At 40.4% G+C, this 21,016-nt stretch overlaps 4 gene segments (V, D, J or C); all 4 read left to right on the forward strand.

The window, feature by feature from the left end:
• Nucleotides 1-4,233: 4,233 nt before the first annotated feature.
• On the forward strand, nucleotides 4,234-5,243 carry LOC124869329. The segment is given in 2 exon segments: nucleotides 4,234-4,313; nucleotides 4,392-5,243. Coding segments are annotated over 2 exon segments (456 nt in total).
• Nucleotides 5,244-9,853: 4,610 nt separating this feature from the next.
• Nucleotides 9,854-10,731, forward strand: LOC124869345. The segment is given in 2 exon segments: nucleotides 9,854-10,045; nucleotides 10,331-10,731. Coding segments are annotated over 2 exon segments (420 nt in total).
• A 518-nt stretch (nucleotides 10,732-11,249) lies between these two features.
• On the forward strand, nucleotides 11,250-12,288 carry LOC124869347. The segment is given in 2 exon segments: nucleotides 11,250-11,390; nucleotides 11,494-12,288. Coding segments are annotated over 2 exon segments (420 nt in total).
• A 6,848-nt stretch (nucleotides 12,289-19,136) lies between these two features.
• On the forward strand, nucleotides 19,137-20,154 carry LOC124869337. The segment is given in 2 exon segments: nucleotides 19,137-19,316; nucleotides 19,420-20,154. Coding segments are annotated over 2 exon segments (435 nt in total).
• Nucleotides 20,155-21,016: the final 862 nt, after the last annotated feature.

Below are 21,016 nucleotides of genomic sequence, written 5' to 3' on the forward strand. Positions count from 1 at the left end.
TCCAAGACATGCGGCCTCAGATCACATGACGAGACAACAAAGTTGATCATCGAACTGCGGCCTAGGGTGTCCTGGTGCCAAAAGCACGTATGGACACCCTTATGTTTGAACATGGTGTTAGTTATGGACAATCCAGGACGAGCATTGAATGTATTTAATAAATAAAATGGATTTGAATTTAATCTGCAAAGACCTTGGAGTAGAGTTTTGTCTCCTTGTATCAAAAGGAATCAGCTGAATGGTTCAATCATCAGAGGTCTCATTTATTAACAGGCCAGAAACAGGCGTACGTCACTTTCCTCAAAAAGGTTCTGATCTATAAAAACCAACCTGATGGAGAAGGTGAGGCCCCTTATGTGACCTCTGACCCATGGGTACGCTCGTTTTGAAGACGAGGGAAACTAGCGACGCAGATGGAGAGGTGGGGAACTGAAGCCACACTGTATCATGATTCCTTTCAGACATTTAGTTTCTCTCCATATCAAACTTTAATCATAGATTGATGTCATCATAAACATTCAGAACCACAGTGTTATTTATGCTGGTGCTGGTGGGCCAGAACTATACATCAGGACTTTTCACATGGATACAAAAAGGTCTTTAAGTCACCTTCAATCAAAGTCCTCTCAACATCTCATCAAAGTTTTCTCACCATCTCATTCCTCTCACTGATGACCTCCAGGGTGATCTGGACCACAGATAAACCCAGAAGGTGTGAGGCAAGAACACTGACTGCTGTAAACATCTAAACACTGTGGAGACATTCAGCGTGAAGCTGCGTCTCTATGCTCCTTTTTCCATGGTTGCCATTGGTAACCATTGATCAGCATTTAAATACACATTGATATTCATGAGGTGCTTTGCATCGACCATCTATGGTTGAATGTGGGCGTGTAGAGAGCAGAACATGAGGAGGAACCATGTACCAAACGTTGAGATGCAGCTGTGATTTAGAAAGGGGACATTGCTTGCTGGTGTGCATGTGAATGGTTTTATATGTCTGCAATGATTTATAAATTGGACCCCTGATCAGGTTGCCTCCTTAGCCCCTCCGTTTAGATGTTTTCTGGGTATCTCCCTATGGGATGAGGACCATGGTCACTTGCTGGAAATACCAAATATCATTTCTGCCCTGGTAACACCTTAACATCCCCCAGAATAAGCTGTGGATGGATGGATGGTGGATTTAAATGACATGTCCTGGTCAAAAATAACACCAAGATTTTTTACTTTGGTATCAGAGGTCAATTTGATGCCATCCAGGTTAAGTGATTGACTAAGCAGTTTATTTTTTAAAGACTCCGGTCCAAAGACGACAACTTCTGTCTTGTCTGATAATTTGACCTATTGGAAGCATATATATAGTAAAGAGAATTGGCCCAAGTACTGAACCCTGTGGTACTCCACAATTAACCCTGGAGTTTAAAGATGATTTATCATTTACATGAACAAACTGGAATCTGTCAGACAGATAAGATTTAAACCAGCCTAGCGCTGTTCCCCTGATCCCTACAGCATATTCCAGCCTTTCTAAGAGAATATTATGGTCGATTGGATCAAATGCAGCACTGAGATCTAACAGAACCAGAACAGACACAAGTCCATTATCTGAGGCCATAAGAATATCATTAGTGACTTTCAGCAGAGCTGTTTCAGTGCTATGATGAGCTCTGAAGCCTGACTGAAACTCTTCAAACAGGTCATTGCTGTATAAATGTTCACACATTTGATTAGCAACTATTTTCTCAAGAATTTTAGATAAGAATGGAAGATTGGATATAGGTCTGTAATTTATTAAATCATCTCGATCAAGCGAAGGTTTCTTTAGTAAATGTTTAATTACAGCTACCTTAAAAGCTTGTGGTTCTGATCCATTTACTAAAGATAGGTTAATCATATCTAAAATGGGGCTGGTAATCAGAGGGAACACTTCCTTAAATAATTTGGTTGGGATTGGGTCTAACATACAAGTTGAAGGTTTAGATGAAGCTAATATTTCTGATAACTCAGGAAGCTCCACAGGATCAAAACAGTCCAAACACAAATCAGGTTCTGCAGTTATTTCCAATGTTGTCTCACTTGCTGAGGATGAAGTAATCGTCTTCAGGAGTATGTCAAAGATTTTGCTTTTAATAGAATCAATTTTATTTAAGAAGAATCCCATAAAGTCATGACTGCTAAGAGCTAAGGGAATGGATGGCTCAACAGAGCTATGACTCTGTGTATGTTTAGCAACTGTACTAAAGAGAAACCTAGGATTATTCTTGTTCTCTTCTATTAATTATGAGAAATAAGCTGTTCTAGCTTGGCGAAGTGTCTTTTTATACAACAGTAGGCTATTTTTCCAGATTAAGTAGGAATCCTCTAGGTGTGTAGAGCGCCATTTTCTCTCCAATTTTCTAACATTGTGCTTTAAAGTACGCAGCTCTGAATTAAACCAGGGAGCTAGCCTCCTATTAATAATTACCTTCTTTTTCAAGGGGGCTGCATTGTCTAATGCATCATGCAATGATGAAGTAACACTATGAACAAGAGAATCAATTTGTGAAGGGGCAGAAACAAAATTATTGCCCTCCACTGTGTTTTTCAGTGATAATGAGGAAATTAAAAGTGGAACAGATTCTTTAAAGGTTGTTACAGCATCGCCTGATAATGATCTACTATAATGAAATTTTCTTTCAGGTGTGGCGTACTCAGTTAAATTAAACTCAAAGGTTATTAAGAAATGGTCAGACAGGACAGGGTTATGAGAAAATATTGTTATGTCTTTACACTCAAAGTCATATGTCAGCACAAGGTCCAGAGAATGAAGACAAAGGTGGGTAGGTTTGTTAATGTTTTGAGCAAAGCCAATTGAGTCTAAGATAGCATTAAAGGCTATATTTAAGCTATCACTTTCAGCGTCTACATGAATGTTAAAATCCCCCACTATAATAACTTTATCTGTATTTAACACTAAATCACATAAAAGGTCTGAAAACTGATGTAAAAATTGAGAGTAAGGGCCTGATGGACAGTACAAAACAACAAACAGAAGTGGTTTTAGTGCTTTGCAATTTGGATGAGGAAAACTAAGGATTAAATATTCAAAAGAGTTGTAGCTATTGATTGGTCTGGGACTAATCAATAAATCAGACTGAAAGATGGTTGCTACTCCTCCTCCTCGCCCAGTAATTTGAGGAATGTGAAAATTTAAATAATTAGTAGGAGTTGACTCATTTATAGTAATATAATCCTCTAGCTGCAGCCAGGTTTCTGTGAGGCAAAATAAATCAATCTGATTGTCACAAATCAGGTCACTAACTAGCAAAGTCTTTGAAGAGAGAGATCTTATGTTCAGTAAGCCACATTTAATTGTTTTATTTTTCTTTTCAGTCTGAGTTGTGTTTATTTTTATGAGATTTTCCTGATTTCCTCGTTTTAGATTATTTTTTAATCTATTCAATTTTGGCCGTGGGCGAGACACTGTCTTAATAGGGTAATGGGTGGGTAGCAGTACAGAAGCTGCAGAGAGGAGTGTTAAACTACGACCCTGCTTCCTGGTCTGAACCCTGGGTTGTCAGAGTTTTGGAGAACTAATAAATTCATCCAGATTCCTAGAAAGAAGAGCTGCTCCATCCAAAGTGGGATGGATGCCGTCTCTCCGGATCAGACTGAAAGTCAGAGAAGGACGAGATGAGCTGTTACTGAACTAAAACTTATAATTTTTGTCCTGGTAACACCTTAACATCCCCCAGAATAATTCAATTCAGTTTATTTATATAGCGCCAATTCACAACACATGTCGTCTCAAGGCTCTTCACAAAAGTCAGGTTCATACATTCCAATTAATCCTAACAATTGAACAGTTCAGTCAGATTCAGTTATTTATTCAAATTGGATCAAAAAAAATTCTATCTAAGCTGTGGATGGATGGATGGATGGATGGATGGATGGATGGACGGATGGATGGATGGATGGATGGACATATTTTATATGATATCACTGGTAGAAAACAATCAGATGATGTTGGAGAATCCAAAATGTGACTGAATCACTGAGGACAACTTTCCTAATATTGTCAAATTACAGCTAAAATGCAGCTTTGCCAAAGTTTGTTGAACAGACTGTTGGTCCAAAAGTTATTTCAGTGTTGAAGGAAACCTGCTGAAAGTCAGAGAAGGTGGAGCTGAGAGATTCAGGGAGGAGCTGAGCTGTTACTGAACTATAACTTCCACATTCAACACAGTTCAAACCACAAACATTAACTCTGCTCAACATGCTGTCTTTAATAACCTCTGGATTTACTCTGCTGGTTCTGCTCATCAGAACAGGTTTGTTGGACTTTTTCAGAGAGAAGAAACTGACTTTCATCTCTGCTGTTTGATTAACTGACTTCTTTATTATTTCAGGTGTAAACTGTCAACATCTCACTGCAGCGCAGACTGAGATGTTCAGCCTAGAAGGCAGCTCTGTTACTCTGTCCTATGGTTACTCCAACAATATAGCTGCTAGTGATCATTTCTTCTGGTACCGACAATATTCAGGAGAACCTCCGGAGTTCATCCTGTACATCTCAGGGCTCAACAGATCAAGATCAGCAGAATCTCTGAAATCAGCAACTAGGTTCTCCACTAAACTGACAGGAGAGAAACATTTGGACCTGGAGATCTCCTCTGCTGCAGTGACAGATTCTGCTGTGTACTACTGTGCTGTGGAGCCCACAGTGACAGGAAACACCAGAACTCTGTACAAGAACCTGCAGTACTCCACATCATCCACTAGAGGGCCTCACACACTGTTAAACCACTGATTGTTGAGTCTTTGGACTGATGACAAAGACAACAGAGACATGAAGCAGTAAAGATCAGAGACAGAGCTGCTGTGGAAGCTGAAAACTCTGTGATTGGTTGAGTTGAAGTGGCCCCGCCCACTGAACTTCAGCTCCTCCAATGACATTATTTCTTCCTCCTTCTACTGCAGTGGAAGAACATTGTTCATCTGCTGTGTGTGGCTTTAAGAGCTCCAGAGACATGTTGCTTTTCCTCTCATGGAATCAGGTCCATTTCTAAACTTCCACAAAAGTGTATTTGGAAACAAATAGACGCCACATCCTTCCTGCAGTTCTAAACATTGCAAAAGAAACGATATTTAAGAACTGGAAGAATAAACAATGTTTTACGATTTGGGGGTGTTTGAATTTTGGTTTTGGGTTTTTCTCTTATCTTTTGTTCTCACAGTTGAGCTTTGGATCCTGTTTCTGTTTATTGTTTTCAAGGTGGTGCTTTAATTTGGTTTCTTATGATTGTTGTATTCTGTTCATAGTGCTTTCTGATTTATGTTCTGTTATAGCTATGTTTCTTAGGTTAGATTGTGTCTGTGAACTTCTGTTTTGTTCCAGCCATGTTTTGCTTTCTCTCTCTTCTTCTGCCAAAGCAATCAGCATCATTTGGTCCACCTGCATCATGTCAATCAGTATCCTTGCACCACCTGTGTCATGCCTCATATATACTCATTTGTTTGTTTCTTGCTGGTTTATTCATCTCTGCTGCTCTGTTTTTGTCAACTGTTTTTGTCTAGTCAAGTCAGTTTCATGGTAAAACCTTAATGTTTTTGCTCTATGATTTTCACCTGTAGGTTTTTTAAATTTGTCAAACCTTCTTATTTTCACCTATCTGCTCCTGCCTGTCTGCATTTGGGTTCTCTCAAAGAGCCGTTCCTGATAAAAACTTTCAATGTAATTTTATTTGAAGAGTTTGTAACAAGATTTTGTTTCTACAGAGTGAATGTCTGATTGTAAGAAAACCCGGCAAAATACTTGAATCTGCTTGGACTCCAATAATGGAATACCTCACTTAGTGGCGTAGAAGGTATGGGCTTTGCCACCACGGCATTGGGGGCTGAGGAGTGTGGGGATGCTGGCACCAGGGCGGTGCTCTTCATGAGCGGACTGAGCATTTGGGTGGTGCCCTGGGGTGGCAGTGAGTCTAGCATGGAGGTGTCATGGTGGTGTGAAATGCCTAGACAGGAATCATGGAAAAAAAGAACAAGTTTTTAATCCTGAGTGCTGTGGTCTCTCATCTTCTGTCTTCTCACAAGATCACAGAAGTTCACAATGTCCTCTTAAAAGGATCTATACAGTTATATTTTTCTCTGGTCTTAGCAGTGAGTGTATATAAATTACAAAGTTTAATTACTGTTACAGAACCATTAATTATAGATTTATTTTTTTTAAGTTCTGGATATAATTTCATGATGGGAGCCTCTCTCCCACTCAGCTGCTGTCTGAAGGAGACCCCGGTCAACACTATGGCAGCAGGAAGAGTTACCAGCTCTGTGTCTGTTATAAAGGTCCTTAGTGGGACTCCACTGTGGAAAACCTCACAATAAAAACAACAAAGGTCAATAAAAGTTCCAGGAACAATTATTCTGTTTCATAGTCAAAGTTTGCCTTATGAGGAAAAGAGGAGAAGGAGATAGAACCAAGGTCCTTTGCTGACAGTTCCCAGCTTCCTGCAGCCTGAGAAACATTTGGGTTTCTGCTCAGTGGCTCAGTTTGCCAGAGGTCCCTCTCAAGGTTCACATTACAGAGTCAAAACTGAATATACACTGCTCAAAAAAAATAAAGGGAACATTTAAGCAACACAATATAACTCCAAGTAAATCAAACTTCTGTGAAATCAAACTGTCCACTTAGGAAGCAACACTGATTGACAATTAATTTCACATCTTGTTGTTCAAATGAAAAAGACAACAGGAGGAAATCTTTGGTGATTAGCAAGACACTCAATAAAGGAGTGGTTCTGCAGGTGGGGACCACAGACCACTTCTCAGTACCTATGCTTTCTGGCTGATGTTTTGGTCACTTTTGAATGTTGGTGGTGCTTTCACACTCGTGGTAGCATGAGACGGACTCTACAACCCACACAAGTGGCTCAGGTAGTGCAGCTCATCCAGGATGGCACATCAATGCCAGCTGTGGCAAGAAGGTTTGCTGTGTCTGTCAGCGTAGTGTCCAGAGCCTGGAGGCACTACCAGGAGACAGGCCAGTACACCAGGAGACGTGGAGGAGGCCGTAGGAGGGCAACAACCCAGCAGCAGGACCACTACCTCCGCCTTTGTGCAAGGAGGAACAGGAGGAGCACTGCCAGAGCCCTGCAAAATGACCTCCAGCAGGCCACAAATGTACATGTGTCTGCACAAATGGTTAGAAACCAACTCCATGAGGATGGTATGAGGGCCTGACGTCTACAAATGGGGGTTGTGCTCATAGCCCAACACCATGCAGGATGCTTGGCATTTGCCAGAGAACACCAGGATTGGCAAATTCACCACTGGTGCCCTGTGCTCTTCACAGATGAAAGCAGGTTCACACTGAGCACATGTGACAGACGTGATAGAGTCTGGAGACACCGTGGAGAGAGATCTGCTGCCTGCAACATCCTTCAGCATGACCAGTTTGGTAGTGGGTCAGTAATGGTGTGGGGTGGCATTTCTTTGGAGGGCTCTCCAGAGGTAGCCTGACTGCCATTAGGTACTGAGATGAGATCCTCAGACCCCTTGTGAGACCATATGCTGGTGCGGTTGGCCCTGGGTTCCTCCTAATGCAGGACGATGCTAGACCTCATGTGGCTGGAGTGTGTCAGCAGTTCCTGCAAGATGAAGTCATTGAAGCTGTGGACTGGCCCGCCCGTTCCTCAGACCTGAATCCGATTGAACAATCTGGGACATTCAATTCAATTCAGTTTATTTATATAGCGCCAATTCACAACACATGTTGTCTCAAGGTTCTTCACAACAGTCAGGTTCATACATTCCAATTAATCGTAACCATTGAACAGTTCAGTCAGATTCAGTTATTTATTCAAATTGGATAAAAAGTTTTTCTATCTAAGGAAACCCAGCAGATTGCATCCAGTCAGTGACTTGCAGCATTCACTCCTCCTGGATGAGCATGTAGAGACAGTGGACAGTCACTGGTGTTGACTTTGCAGCAATCCCTCATACTGAGCATGCATGTAGCGACAGTGGAGAGGAAAAACTCCCTTTTAACAGGAAGAAACCTCCAGCAGAACCAGAACCAGGCTCAGTGTGAGCGGCCATCTGCCACGACCGACTGGAGGTTTGAGAGAACAGAGCAGAGACACAAAGAGAACAAAGAAGCACTGATCCAGGAGTACTTTCTATGGGAAGGAAAAGTAAATGTTAATGGATGTAGCTCCTTTAGTCGTTTCATCTAGAAAGAAAGAACAGATAAACTCTGAGCCAGTTTTCAAGGTTAGAGTCTGAAAGAGAGAACATAGAGTTAGTCACAGTAGAAGCTCAGTCAGTAGCCATGTCTAGGAGAGAGAAAGGGTTAAACACTAAAAGACAGGGCCATGTGGATCATCTGTAGAAGGTGAGTATTAAGTTGTTGGCAGCAGAAGCTTGGATGATGCCTCTCTCCAGAAAGGTGTCACAGGTAGACACAGAGTCAGGCCAGGTGTAGCTTCTAGGAAGAGAATAGAGAGAACAAAGTTAAAAGCTGAAATAACAGCAAATAATGCAAAATTGAAGAGTAGTGTGAGAATATAGCGAAGAGGGTGAAAGTGGTCATTATGTCCTCCAGCAGTCTAAGCCTATAGCAGCATAACTACACAGATAGTTTCAGTTCAGATTATTTAGTTAAACGGCGCTTATTTACAACAATGTCGTCTCAAGGAACCTCATAAAGGGTCCCACTGATGGTAATTGTTATACTAAAAACCAGAAGGATTGGGATACCTCTCTCTGTCAGACTGATTATAACCATTGGAAAAGAGAAGGGGTCATACAGGTAGCAGAAATGGAGGGTGTGTTTGCACCTCAACCATAACTGAGCCGACATCATGTCTCGCTCCATCCACCAACGTCACGTTGCACCACAGACTGTCCAGGAGTTGGTGGATGCTTTAGTCCAGGTCTGGGAGGAGATCCCTCAGGACACCATCCACCGTCTCATCAGGAGCATGTCCAGGCGTTGTAGGGAGGTCATACAGGTACGTGGAGGTCACACACACAATACTGAGCCTCATTTTGACTTGTTTTAAGGACATTACATCAAAGTTGGATCAGCCTCTAGTGAGTTTTTTCACTTTAATTTTGTGTGTGACTCCAAATCCAGGCCTCCATTGGTTAATAAATTTGATTTCCATTGATGGTTTTTGTGGGATTTTGTTGTCAGCACATTCAACTTTATACAGAACAAAGTATTTAATGAGAATATTTCCTTCATTCAGATCTAGGATGTGTTATTTGAGTGTTCCCTTTATTTTCATGAGCAGTGTATTTCCTGTTAATGAAATGTTTCCTCAGGGAATTGGAGAGATTCCAAGTTTTCCAAGTATTAACAATATATAACGTTCTACTAAACTGTCTCATCACTGAGTTGTTTTCATATTTCAAACATGTCATCATTGCTCTAAATTCAGGACTGGATCACATTCAAAGTTTGACACATTAAATATCAAGATTAAAAGTTTGGACTAATAATGGATCATGTTTCTATATTTCTAAACTAAACAAAAATAAAACATTAATCTGTATAAAATGTGTCTCTCAGGAGGAATTTTAACATCTTCTGGTGGTTTTCATCTAAACAGACAGAAAAACAAGGAATGAAGCCATGAAATCATTCATTGTTCTGTCAAACCAGCATCAAACAGCTGGACTGAGAATTTATTTGGACTAAATCACAGAATCTTCAACACTTCCTGCTGAACATGCAGACTGGAAACCTTCTTTCTATGATTTGTACCAAGCAGGGGCTTTAATACCAACAACCAAGCTGGGACTGCAAGGTATGAACCTCAGTTTGATCTGCAATAACCAGAAAGCACCTTCTAGCTCCACTAGAGGGCGACATGATCCAGTAGGCGGTGCTCTACCTGTGCTCTGTGCTCCAGCATTGTGTCAATAATAAGTGGTGCTGTGAAGAGAACAATTGTCAGACTGAATGTTGAACATCAGCTAGTTTCTCCTGCTGATTTAAACCTTGTTGGACAGATGGAACATTGGCTGTGGATTATTCTTGCTGCTCTTTTCTTTGGTAAGATAGAAAGCTCAACATGTTTCCTCTTCAAACACTTGAACACATTACTGAGCTCTACATGAAGAGCTTTTAATGTTCCTTCTACAGAAGATCAGAGCAGATCATTTCTGCTGCCATTTGTTACCTTGTAGAAACACCTGATATGGTTCAAAGTGACAATGATCAGTGAAAATGACATCTATTCTACATGTAATAGAAGTCTTTAAAGCTGCTGATTGTTCTCCTTTAATCAATCATCTTCATTGATTCATCTCTTCCTCTGCATGTTCTGTTCTTCTCCAGAGTGTAAAGGAGACACAGTGAAGCAGCCAGAAGGAGATGTTGTTGCTGCTGAAGGAGAATCACGGACTCTGGGATGTACTTTTGAAACCAGCTCTACAGCACCTACATTGTTCTGGTACAAATTGGAGCTCAACAGTTCTCCAAAGTACATGCTGAAACAATACTATCAATCCAGAGAGAATGCTCCAGAGTTCAGCAACGACAGATTTCAAGCAGAGGTTAACAACTCAGCTTTTGATCTGAAGATCCAGGATCTCCATCTGTCTGACTCTGCTGTGTACTACTGTGCTCTGCAGCCCACAGTGACAGGAAACACCAGAACTCTGAACAAGAACCTGCAGAGTGAAAACAGGACAATATTCTACAACCTCCACTAGAGGGCCTCATGAATCAGGCTGCAGGATCATGAGGTGCAGCTGCTGGAACCAAACTTTAATCCACTCTGTGAGGCAGCAGCACCTTCACTTGGTGCCTCTACAACAGTTCAAAGTGGGAGAAGTCAGTGGAAACCAGTGGATCCTCCAGTTAGGATGATCAGAGTTAGGATACCTACTGGTCCCACCAGCAACTATGCTGGAGATAAACCTCCATGTATTTAGGAGTCTGGTTATATCTCACCATCAGTCTGTCCATTGTGGCTGATAAGGTCTTAACTCCACTGATCCACCTGCTGCAATAATTGATACTAATGATCCCACAGCCTGAAGGGTTCTTTACTCTTCCTGCTCTAGAACAACCTGCAGGGAACATCTGGGAATGTGTTGGGTCTAAAATGACTTGAGGAGCTTCATTATGAAGAGATCCAAAGTGTTTGGGCCTCTTCTTTGACCACCTAACAGGTCTGACAACTATGACAGCACAGTCATAGAAAGCAGAAGAAGCTGAGAACCTGTTAACCAGGAGGAAGAGGAGTTGAGAGGTTCAGGGAGGAGCTGAGATGTTACTGAACTCTAGAAGAGACTCAAACTTCCTCATTCAACACAGTTCAACACATAAACATCAACTCTGCTCAACATGGACTATTATGGACTTTCTCTGCTCATCGCCTCACTTCTAACAGGTCAGATTGAATCTTAAAAACCTGCTAAAACTGGTAAAATGTCTCAATGACTCACTATGAAAATGTTTTAAACTAAAATAGTTACAAATATTTCTTCCTTTAGGTGTCAGCTGTGATCAACTTACTCCTCAAGAAAAGGAAATGTTCAGTTCAGAAGGCAGCTTTGTTAGTCTGAGCTACACTTTTTCAAGAAGAGCAATGAATGATTATTTCTTCTGGTACCGTCAATATCCTGGAAAACCTCCGGAGTTCCTGATCTCTCACACTGAAACAGGAACCAAACTCCAGGATCCGGTTCCTGGTTTTTCCTGTAAAGTGACAGATGATAAAACCCAGATGGACCTGCAGATCATCTCTGCTGCAGTGACAGATTCTGCTGTGTACTACTGTGCTGTGAGGCCCACAGTGACAGGAAACACCAGAACTCTGTACAAAAACCTGCAGTACTCCACATCATCCACTAGAGGAACTTCATAGAAAAGTTACAGATGGATTCTTGTGAATCTCTGAGCGAAGAAGCATCTGGATCCAGGATTGTTCTTTTCTATGGCTTCAGTGACCTTACGTTGTGTGACGGAGAAATGCAGTCTTTGGTTGTCTGTTGTAAATTTTCAAATAACCTACTCAGTTTCACATTTCATTAATCTGAGTGCCATTTTAATAACTGTCCATGATTTGTTCTTTTATGCTCTGCTCTTACTTTTTAATTTTTATATTTGGTACCTCTTTCAGTGTCTGGTTGCTTCCATTTGTCTTTCACTTTGCTGTTGACACACCTGAATTTTCCCACTGCAGGACAATAATGGGTTTTTATATTCTGTTTCTATTCTAAAATGTCTTCAGGTTTGGTTTTGGTTTAAGTGTATTAAAATAAAAAATATTTAAAAATCATAAAAGATTGAATGTGTTCGATGCAAACTGTTGCTTTTTGTGTGACATCTTTTGAGCTTTTCACAACCAAGAAAAGCAGGAAAATGCTTGTTGCTCGTATGTTTAGATTATCCTGAGAATGAAAACAACAAAAACAAGTTAGATCTATGCTGAGAATGTAGGAGAGATCCCATGTGAAGCACCAGGACAGGTTGAGTTGACTGCCCGATTAAGCTCACAGGCGGTGCTTCATTTATGAATTACTTTAACTCAAGAAAAGACAGAAGTAACAAAAAACAGGTAAGGACCTGTCTTAGGACACTTAGTCAAGTGTCCTAAGAGGAAAAACTCAACTGTTAGGGAATTATTCCCAATCCAACTGTAACAAGGAAAAAACCTAAAACTAAAATATTGTGGAACAAAAGTCTTTCAATAAATCATGACTGATCTGTTTGCATCTTTAAAGGAGGCAGGACAGCTCCAGTGTTACCCTGGAAACAGGAGGCTGAAGTCCAACCAGCAGAGGAGAAGCAATTCAACAATCCAGCAGGAAACAAAACCATCAAATGATTTAAATTTATCATGAAAAACTCAACAGATCATCTTTGAAGAGCCATTGATGTATTAAACATGTGATGGAAAGTAACTGTTTCCTTCTTAAATCTATCATAGTTTACTGAGTAAAGGACCCAAGAGCAAGCAGGAGGCCTGGAGCTGCAGGGTGAGTTGAAAAGTTTAAATTATCACTTCAACTGAGAATTTACAAAATGGAATACAGGCAGGATTACAGGCAGGAACATGGAGACATGCTACAGGGGAGTAAACTGTTGGATCCAGCAGAGAACAATGAAAACCAGAGGGTATAAATACTAGGATAGGGAGGAGAATGGACCAGTGAACTAGGAAGGTAATCAGAAGGAACTGGGAGCAGCTGATGGGAGATAATGCATGACAGCTGAAGGAGGAAGGCTAAATAACTCAGATGATCAGGGAATCCAGGGGAATAACCAAACCATCTAAGTGAACAGAAATAAGTAAACAGTGGATCTAACTTAAGAAACATCAACAGGGAGGACCAGATCTACAAGGAAATACAAACTAAAACATCTAACTCAGGAATCCCAGAACATAATCTAAACACAAGAATGAATGATGATTCTAATAAATCTGAATGAACTGAAACAATAGTGACAGAAATAATGAAAACAGACAAGGAGCTCAAACTGAAAACCTAACAGAGGTAGATCATGATAAAATCTCATTATGACTGTTTTAAGTTCAGGGGTTATGTTCTGTTTCATCGTGTAGATCCTCTCTGTTCCCAGCCTGGAGGTTGTCTGCTAGACTGAAACTGTAAAAAGGGTCCGTTCCCATTATAACCTGACGTTCCAGTAGCTTGATCTCACTGGGTCTCCTGAATAATTTATTTAATTTCCTCCCATCTTCATTATAAATGCTTTGACTGTATGACTGAGGAAAAACTCTGTCATTCTCGTTGGACTGTTTTTGTTCTCATCTTTCAAAACCTTTAATAAACATCACAGAATAATTCTTAGCATAATTGGATCATTTCATTTTTTTCAACAACACAAGAAACAGGCAATTTAATTCAACTAAATTCAGATTATTAGCAGATATTTCTTTAAAAACAAGCAGATTCAGTTTAAATACAACTCAGATTGTCAGTGTCACTGAGAGGAAACTTGAAGGAACATCAGCAGCGCTGGTTTTTGTTGTTCAATTCAATTCAGTTTATTTATATAGCGCCAATTCACAACACATGTCGTCTCAAGGTTCTTCACAACAGTCAGGTTCATACATTCCAATTAATCGTAACCATTGAACAGTTCAGTCAGATTCAGTTATTTATTCAAATTGGATAAAAAGTTTTTCTATCTAAGGAAACCCAGCAGATTGCATCCAGTCAGTGACTTGCAGCATTCACTCCTCCTGGATGAGCATGTACAGGTCCTTCTCAAAATATTAGCATATTGTGATTAAGTTAATTATTTTCCATAATGTAATGATGAAAATTTAACATTCATATATTTTAGATTCATTGCACACTAACTGAAATATTTCAGGTCTTTTATTGTCTTAATACGGATGATTTTAGCATACAGCTCATGAAAACCCAAAATTTCTATCTCACAAAATTAGCATATCATTAAAAGGGTCTCTAAACGAGCTATGAACCTAATCATCTGAATCAACGAGTTAACTCTAAACACCTGCAAAAGATTCCTGAGGCCTTTAAAACTCCCAGCCTGGTTCATCACTCAAAACCCCAATCATGGGTAAGACTGCCGACCTGACTGCTGTCCAGAAGGCCACTATTGACACCCTCAAGCAAGAGGGTAAGACACAGAAAGAAATTTCTGAACAAATAGGCTGTTCCCAGAGTGCTGTATCACGGCACCTCAGTGGGAAGTCTGTGGGAAGGAAAAAGTGTGGCAGAAAACGCTGCACAACGAGAAGAGGTGACCGGACCCTGAGGAAGATTGTGGAGAAGGGCCGATTCCAGACCTTGGAGGACCTGCGGAAGCAGTGGACTGAGTCTGGAGTAGAAACATCCACAGCCACCGTGCACAGGCGTGTGCCGGAAATGGGCTACAGGTGCCACATTCCCCAGGTCAAGCCACTTTTGAACCAGAAACAGCGGCAGAAGCGCCTGACCTGGGCTACAGAGAAGCAGCACTGGACTGTTGCTCAGTGGTCCAAAGTACTTTTTTCGGATGAAAGCAAATTCTGCATGTCATTCGGAAATCAAGGTACCAGAGTCTGGAGGAAGACTGGGGAGAAGGAAATGCCAAAATGCCAGAAGTCCAGTGTCAAGTACCCACAGTCAGTGATGGTCTGGGGTGCCGTGTCAGCTGCTGGTGTTGGTCCACTGTGTTTTATCAAGGGCAGGGTCAATGCAGCTAGCTATCAGGAGATTTTGGAGCACTTCATGCTTCCATCTGCTGAAAAGCTTTATGGAGATGAAGATTTCATTTTTCAGCACGACCTGGCACCTGCTCACAGTGCCAAAACCACTGGTAAATGGTTTACTGACCATGGTATCACTGTGCTCAATTGGCCTGTCAACTCTCCTGACCTGAACCCCATAGAGAATCTGTGGGATATTGTGAAGAGAACGTTAAGAGACTCAAGACCCAACACTCTGGATGAGCTAAATGCCGCTATCGAAGCATCCTGGGCCTCCATAAGACCTCAGCAGTGCCACAGGCTGATTGCCTCCATGCCACGCCGCATTGAAGCAGTCATTTCTGCAAAAGGATTCCCGACCAAGTATTGAGTGCATAACTGTACATGATTATTTGAAGGTTGATGTTTTTTGTATTAAAAACACTTTTCTTTTATTGGTCGGATGAAATATGCTAATTTTGTGAGATAGGAATTTTGGGTTTTCATGAGCTGTATGCCAAAATCATCCGTATTAAGACAATAAAAGACCTGAAATATTTCAGTTAGTGTGCAATGAATCTAAAATATATGAATGTTAAATTTTCATCATTACATTATGGAAAATAATGAACTTTATCACAATATGCTAATATTTTGAGAAGGACCTGTAGAGACAGTGGACAGTCACTGGCGTTGACTTTGCAGCAATCCCTCATACTGAGCATGCATGTAGCGACAGTGGAGAGGAAAAACTCCCTTTTAACAGGAAGAAACCTCCAGCAGAACCAGAACCAGGCTCAGTGTGAGCGGCCATCTGCCACGACCGACTGGAGGTTAGAGAGAACAGAGCAGAGACACAAAGAGAACAAAGAAGCACTGATCCAGGAGTACTTTCTATGGGAAGGAAAAGTAAATGTTAATGGATGTAGCTCCTTTAGTCGTTTCATCTAGAAAGAAAGAACAGATAAACTCTGATCCAGTTTTCAAGGTTAGAGTCTGAAAGAGAGAACATAGAGTTAGTTACAGTAGAAGCTCAGTCAGTAGCCATGTCTAGGAGAGAGAAAGGGTTAAACACTAAAAGACAGGGCCATGTGGATCATCTGTAGAGGGTGAGCATTAAGTTGTTGCCAGCAGAAGCTCGGACGATGCCCCTCTCCAGAAAGGTGTCACAGGTAGACACAGAGTCAGGCCAGGTGTAGCTTCTAGGAAGAGAAAAGAGAGAACAAAGTTTAAAGCTGAAATAACAGCAAATAATACAAAATTGGAGAGTAGTGTGAGAATGTAGCGAAGAGGGTGAAAGTGGTCATTATGTCCTCCAGCAGCCTAAGCCTATAGCAGCATAACTACAGAGATAGCTCAGGATAAACTAAGCCACTCTAACTATAAGCTTTATCAAAAAGGAAAGTTTTAAGCCTAGCCTTAAAAGTAGACAGGGTGTCTGCCTCACGGACTAAAACTGGGAGCTGGTTCCACAGGAGAGGAGCCTGATAACTAAAGGATCTGCCTCCCATTCTACTTCTAGAGACTCTAGGAACCACCAGTAAACCTGCAGTCTGAGAACAAAGTGCTCTGTTAGGAACATATGGACCAATCAGATCTCTGATGTATGATGGAGCTAGATCATTAAGGGCTTTATATGTGAGGAGGAGAATTTTAAATTATATTCTGGATTTAACAGGGAGCCAATGAAGGGAAGCTAAAATAGGAGAAATATGATCTCTCTTTTTAATTTTCATCAGAACTCTTGCTGCAGCATTTTGAATCAGCTGAAGGCTTTTAACTGCATTTTGTGGACATCCTGATAGTAAAGAATTACAATAGTCCAGCCTTGAAGTAACAAATGCATGGACTAGTTTTTCAGCGTCACTCCTGGACAGGATATTTCTAATTTTAGCAATGTTCTGGAGGTGAAAGAAGGAAATCCTAGAAACCTGTTTAATATGGGATTTAAATGACATGTCCTAGTCAAAGTTAACACCAAGGTTTTTTACTTTATTATCAGAGGTCAATTTAATGCCATCCAGGTTAAGTGATTGACTAAGCAGTTTCTTTTTTAAAGACTCCGGTCCAAAGACAACAACTTCTGTCTTGTCTGAATTTAGAAGCAGAAAATTTAAAGTCATCCAAGTTTTTATATCTTCAAGACCTGCTTGTAGTCTATCTAACTGGTTGGGTTCATCAGGATTTATGGATAAGTAAAGCTGAGTATCATCAGCGTAACAGTGAACATTTATCCTATGCTGCCTGATCATTTGACCTATTGGAAGCATATATATAGTAAAGAGAATTGGACCAAGTACTGAACCCTGTGGTACTCCACAATTAACACTGGAGTTTAAAGATGATTTATCATTTACATGAACAAACTGGAATCTGTCAGACAGATAAGATTTAAACCAGCCTAGCGCTGTTCCCCTGATACCTACAGCATATTCCAGCCTTTTTAAGAGAATATTATGGTCGACTGGATCAAATGCAGCACTGAGATCTAACAGAACCAGAACAGGCACAAGTCCATTATCTGAGGCCATAAGAATATCATTAGTGACTTTCAGCAGAGCTGTTTCAGTGCTATGATGAGCTCTGAAACCTGACTGAAACTCTTCAAACAGGTCATTGCTGTATAAATGTTCACACATTTGATTAGCAACTATTTTCTCAAGAATGTTAGATAAGAATGGAAGATTGGATATAGGTCTGTAATTTATTAAATCATCTCGATCAAGCGAAGGTTTCTTAAGTAAAGGTTTAATTACAGCTACCTTAAAAGCTTGTGGTTCTGGTCCATTTACTAAAGATAGATTAATCATATCTAAAATGGGGCTGGTAATCAGAGGGAACACTTCCTTAAATAATTTGGTTGGGATTGGGTCTAACATACAAGTTGAAGGTTTAGATGAAGCTAATATTTCTGATAACTCAGGAAGCTCCACAGGATCAAAACAGTCCAAACACAAATCAGGTTCTGCAGTTATTTCCAATGTTGTCTCACTTGCTGAGGATGAAGTAATCATCTTCAGGAGTATGTCAAAGATTTTATTTTTAATAGAATCAATTTTATTTAAGAAGAATCCCATAAAGTCATGACTGCTAAGAGCTAAGGGAATGGATGGCTCAACAGAGCTATGACTCTGTGTAAGTTTAGCAACTGTACTAAAGAGAAACCTAGGATTATTCTTGTTCTCTTCTATTAATGATGAGAAATAAGCTGTTCTAGCTTGGCGAAGTGTCTTTTTATACAACAGTAGGCTATTTTTCCAGATTAAGTAGGAATCCTCTAGGTGTGTAGAGCGCCATTTTCTCTCCAATTTTCTAACATTGTGCTTTAAAGTACGCAGCTCTGAATTAAACCAGGGAGCTAGCCTCCTATTAATAATTACCTTCTTTTTCAAGGGGGCTGCATTGTCTAATGCATCACACAATGATGAAGAAACACTATGAACAAGAGAATCAATTTGTGAAGGGGCAGAAACAGAATTATTGCCCTCCACTGTGTTTTTTCAGTGATAATGAGGAAATTAAAAGTGGAACAGATTCTTTAAAGGTTGTTACAGCATTGTCTGATAATGATCTACTATAATGAAATTTTCTTTCAGGTGTGGAGTACTCAGTTAAATTAAACTCAAAGGTTATTAAGAAATGGTCAGACAGGACAGGGTTATGAGAAAATATTGTTATGTCTTTACACTCAATGCCATATGTCAGCACAAGGTCCAGAGAATGAAGACAAAGGAGGGTAGGTTTGTTAATGTTTTGAGCAAAGCCAATTGAGTCTAAGATAGCATTAAAGGCTATATTTAAGCTATCACTTTCAGCGTCTACATGAATGTTAAAATCCCCCACTATAATAACTTTATCTGTATTTAACACTAAATCAGATAAAAGGTCTGAAAACTGATCTACAAATTGAGAAAAGGGCCTGGTGGACGGTACAAAACAATGAATGAAGATGATTCGGAGTCAGAAGAAGCTGAGAACCTGTTAACCAGGAGGAAGAGGAGCTGAGATGTTCAGGGAGGAGCTGAGATGTTACTGAACTCTAGAAGAAACTCAAACTTCCTCATTCAACACAGTTCAACACATAAACATCTACTCTGCTCAACATGGACTATTATGGACTTTCTCTACTCATCGCCTCACTTCTAACAGGTCAGATTGAATCTTAAAAACCTGCTAAAACTGGTAAAATGTCTCAATGACTCACTATGAAAACTTTTTAAACTAAAATAGTTACAAATATTTCTTCCTTTAGGTGTCAGCTGTGATCAACTTACTCCTCAAGAAAAGGAAATGTTCAGTTCAGAAGGCAGCTTTGTTAGTCTGAGCTACACTTTTTCAAGAAGAGCAATGAATGATTATTTCTTCTGGTACCGTCAATATCCTGGAAAACCTCCGGAGTTCCTGATCTCTCACACTGAAACAGGGCAACAACTCCAGGATCCGGTTCCTGGTTTTTCCTTTAAAGTGAGAGATGATAAAACCCAGATGGACCTGCAGATCATCTCTGCTGCAGTGACAGATTCTGCTGTGTACTACTGTGCTGTGAGGCCCACAGTGACAGGAAACACCAGAACTCTGTACAAGAACCTGCAGTACTCCACATCATCCACTAGAGGACCTCACACACTGTTAAACCACTGATTGTTGAGTCTTTGGACTGATGACAAAGACAACAGAGACATGAAGCAGTAAAGATCAGAGACAGAGCTGCTGTGGAAGCAGAAAACTCTGTGATTGGTTGAGTTGAAGTGGCCCCGCCCACTGAACTTCAGCTCCTCCAATGACATTATTTCTTCCTCCTTCTACTACAGTGGAAGAACATTGTTCATCTGCTGTGTGTGGCTTTAAGAGCTCCAGAGACATGTTGCTTTACCTCTTTTTGCTTCTATCTCACCTTCTAGGTGAGTTTAAGATCAGGGATTCAAGTTTTGTTCCAGCTGCTGCATCAACCACAGATACAGACTGCATTTCACTACTTTTCTGCTTTCTTTGCTCTGACTGAATGAAAATCAGCTTCTCATCATCTTGGAAACTGAACTGACAGAGTTCTACAGTTGATTTAGTTGTGAATGTCCACAGAGTAACTCTGTACAGAGGACATTTGTCCACTGTCTTCTCCTCTCAGCCTCATGGACAATGTTAGTCTAATGTCTTCATTTCTTTTCCAGGACTAACAGCTGGAGACACAATCTCTGCTGATAGAGATGAAGTCAGAGGGACAGAAGGACAACCTGTCTCACTCAGCTGTAGCTATGAGACAACATCTGAGTATCCTGACCTTCACTGGTACAAACAACGTTCTGATGTTGAAGCTCCTCAGTTCTTGCTGTGGAAAGGAGCAAAATCAAGACGTCAATATGAACACATTCCCAACAATTATTACAGATCAGTAACAACAGCTACATTGACTGAACTAAGGATAAAAGCATCAACCCTGGCAGACTCAGTTCTCTACTACTGTGCTCTAGAAACACAGTGGTGCAAAGTGTAGAAGAGGCTGTACAAAAACCTGAACCCAGATATCTGACTACGGTTCAAAGATAAGAGAAACCACAAACCACAGCTCCTGATCAGATGTTTCTGCTTTTTTAAAGAATCTTTTGTGGCTGCAGCTGCAAACAAAAACAATGATAAAGTTTACCAGAGCAGCAAAGACTTATCAGTAAACAAGAACAAAATGACTGTCCAAAGACATCAAGAACGAAGGTGTTCCAAGAAAATAACTAATATTTGGTTTTAACTGAAGAAAAACTCCAGCTGAAAGTTTATCATCTCTTTCCATAATTCATCCATATTTTCAATTCCATGTTTTTAATTCAAACTTGAAAAGTGAAAAATGAGAAAAATAA

The sequence above is a fragment of the Girardinichthys multiradiatus genome, chromosome 6 (assembly GCF_021462225.1).
Source record: "Girardinichthys multiradiatus isolate DD_20200921_A chromosome 6, DD_fGirMul_XY1, whole genome shotgun sequence".
Lineage (NCBI taxonomy): Eukaryota > Metazoa > Chordata > Actinopteri > Cyprinodontiformes > Goodeidae > Girardinichthys > Girardinichthys multiradiatus.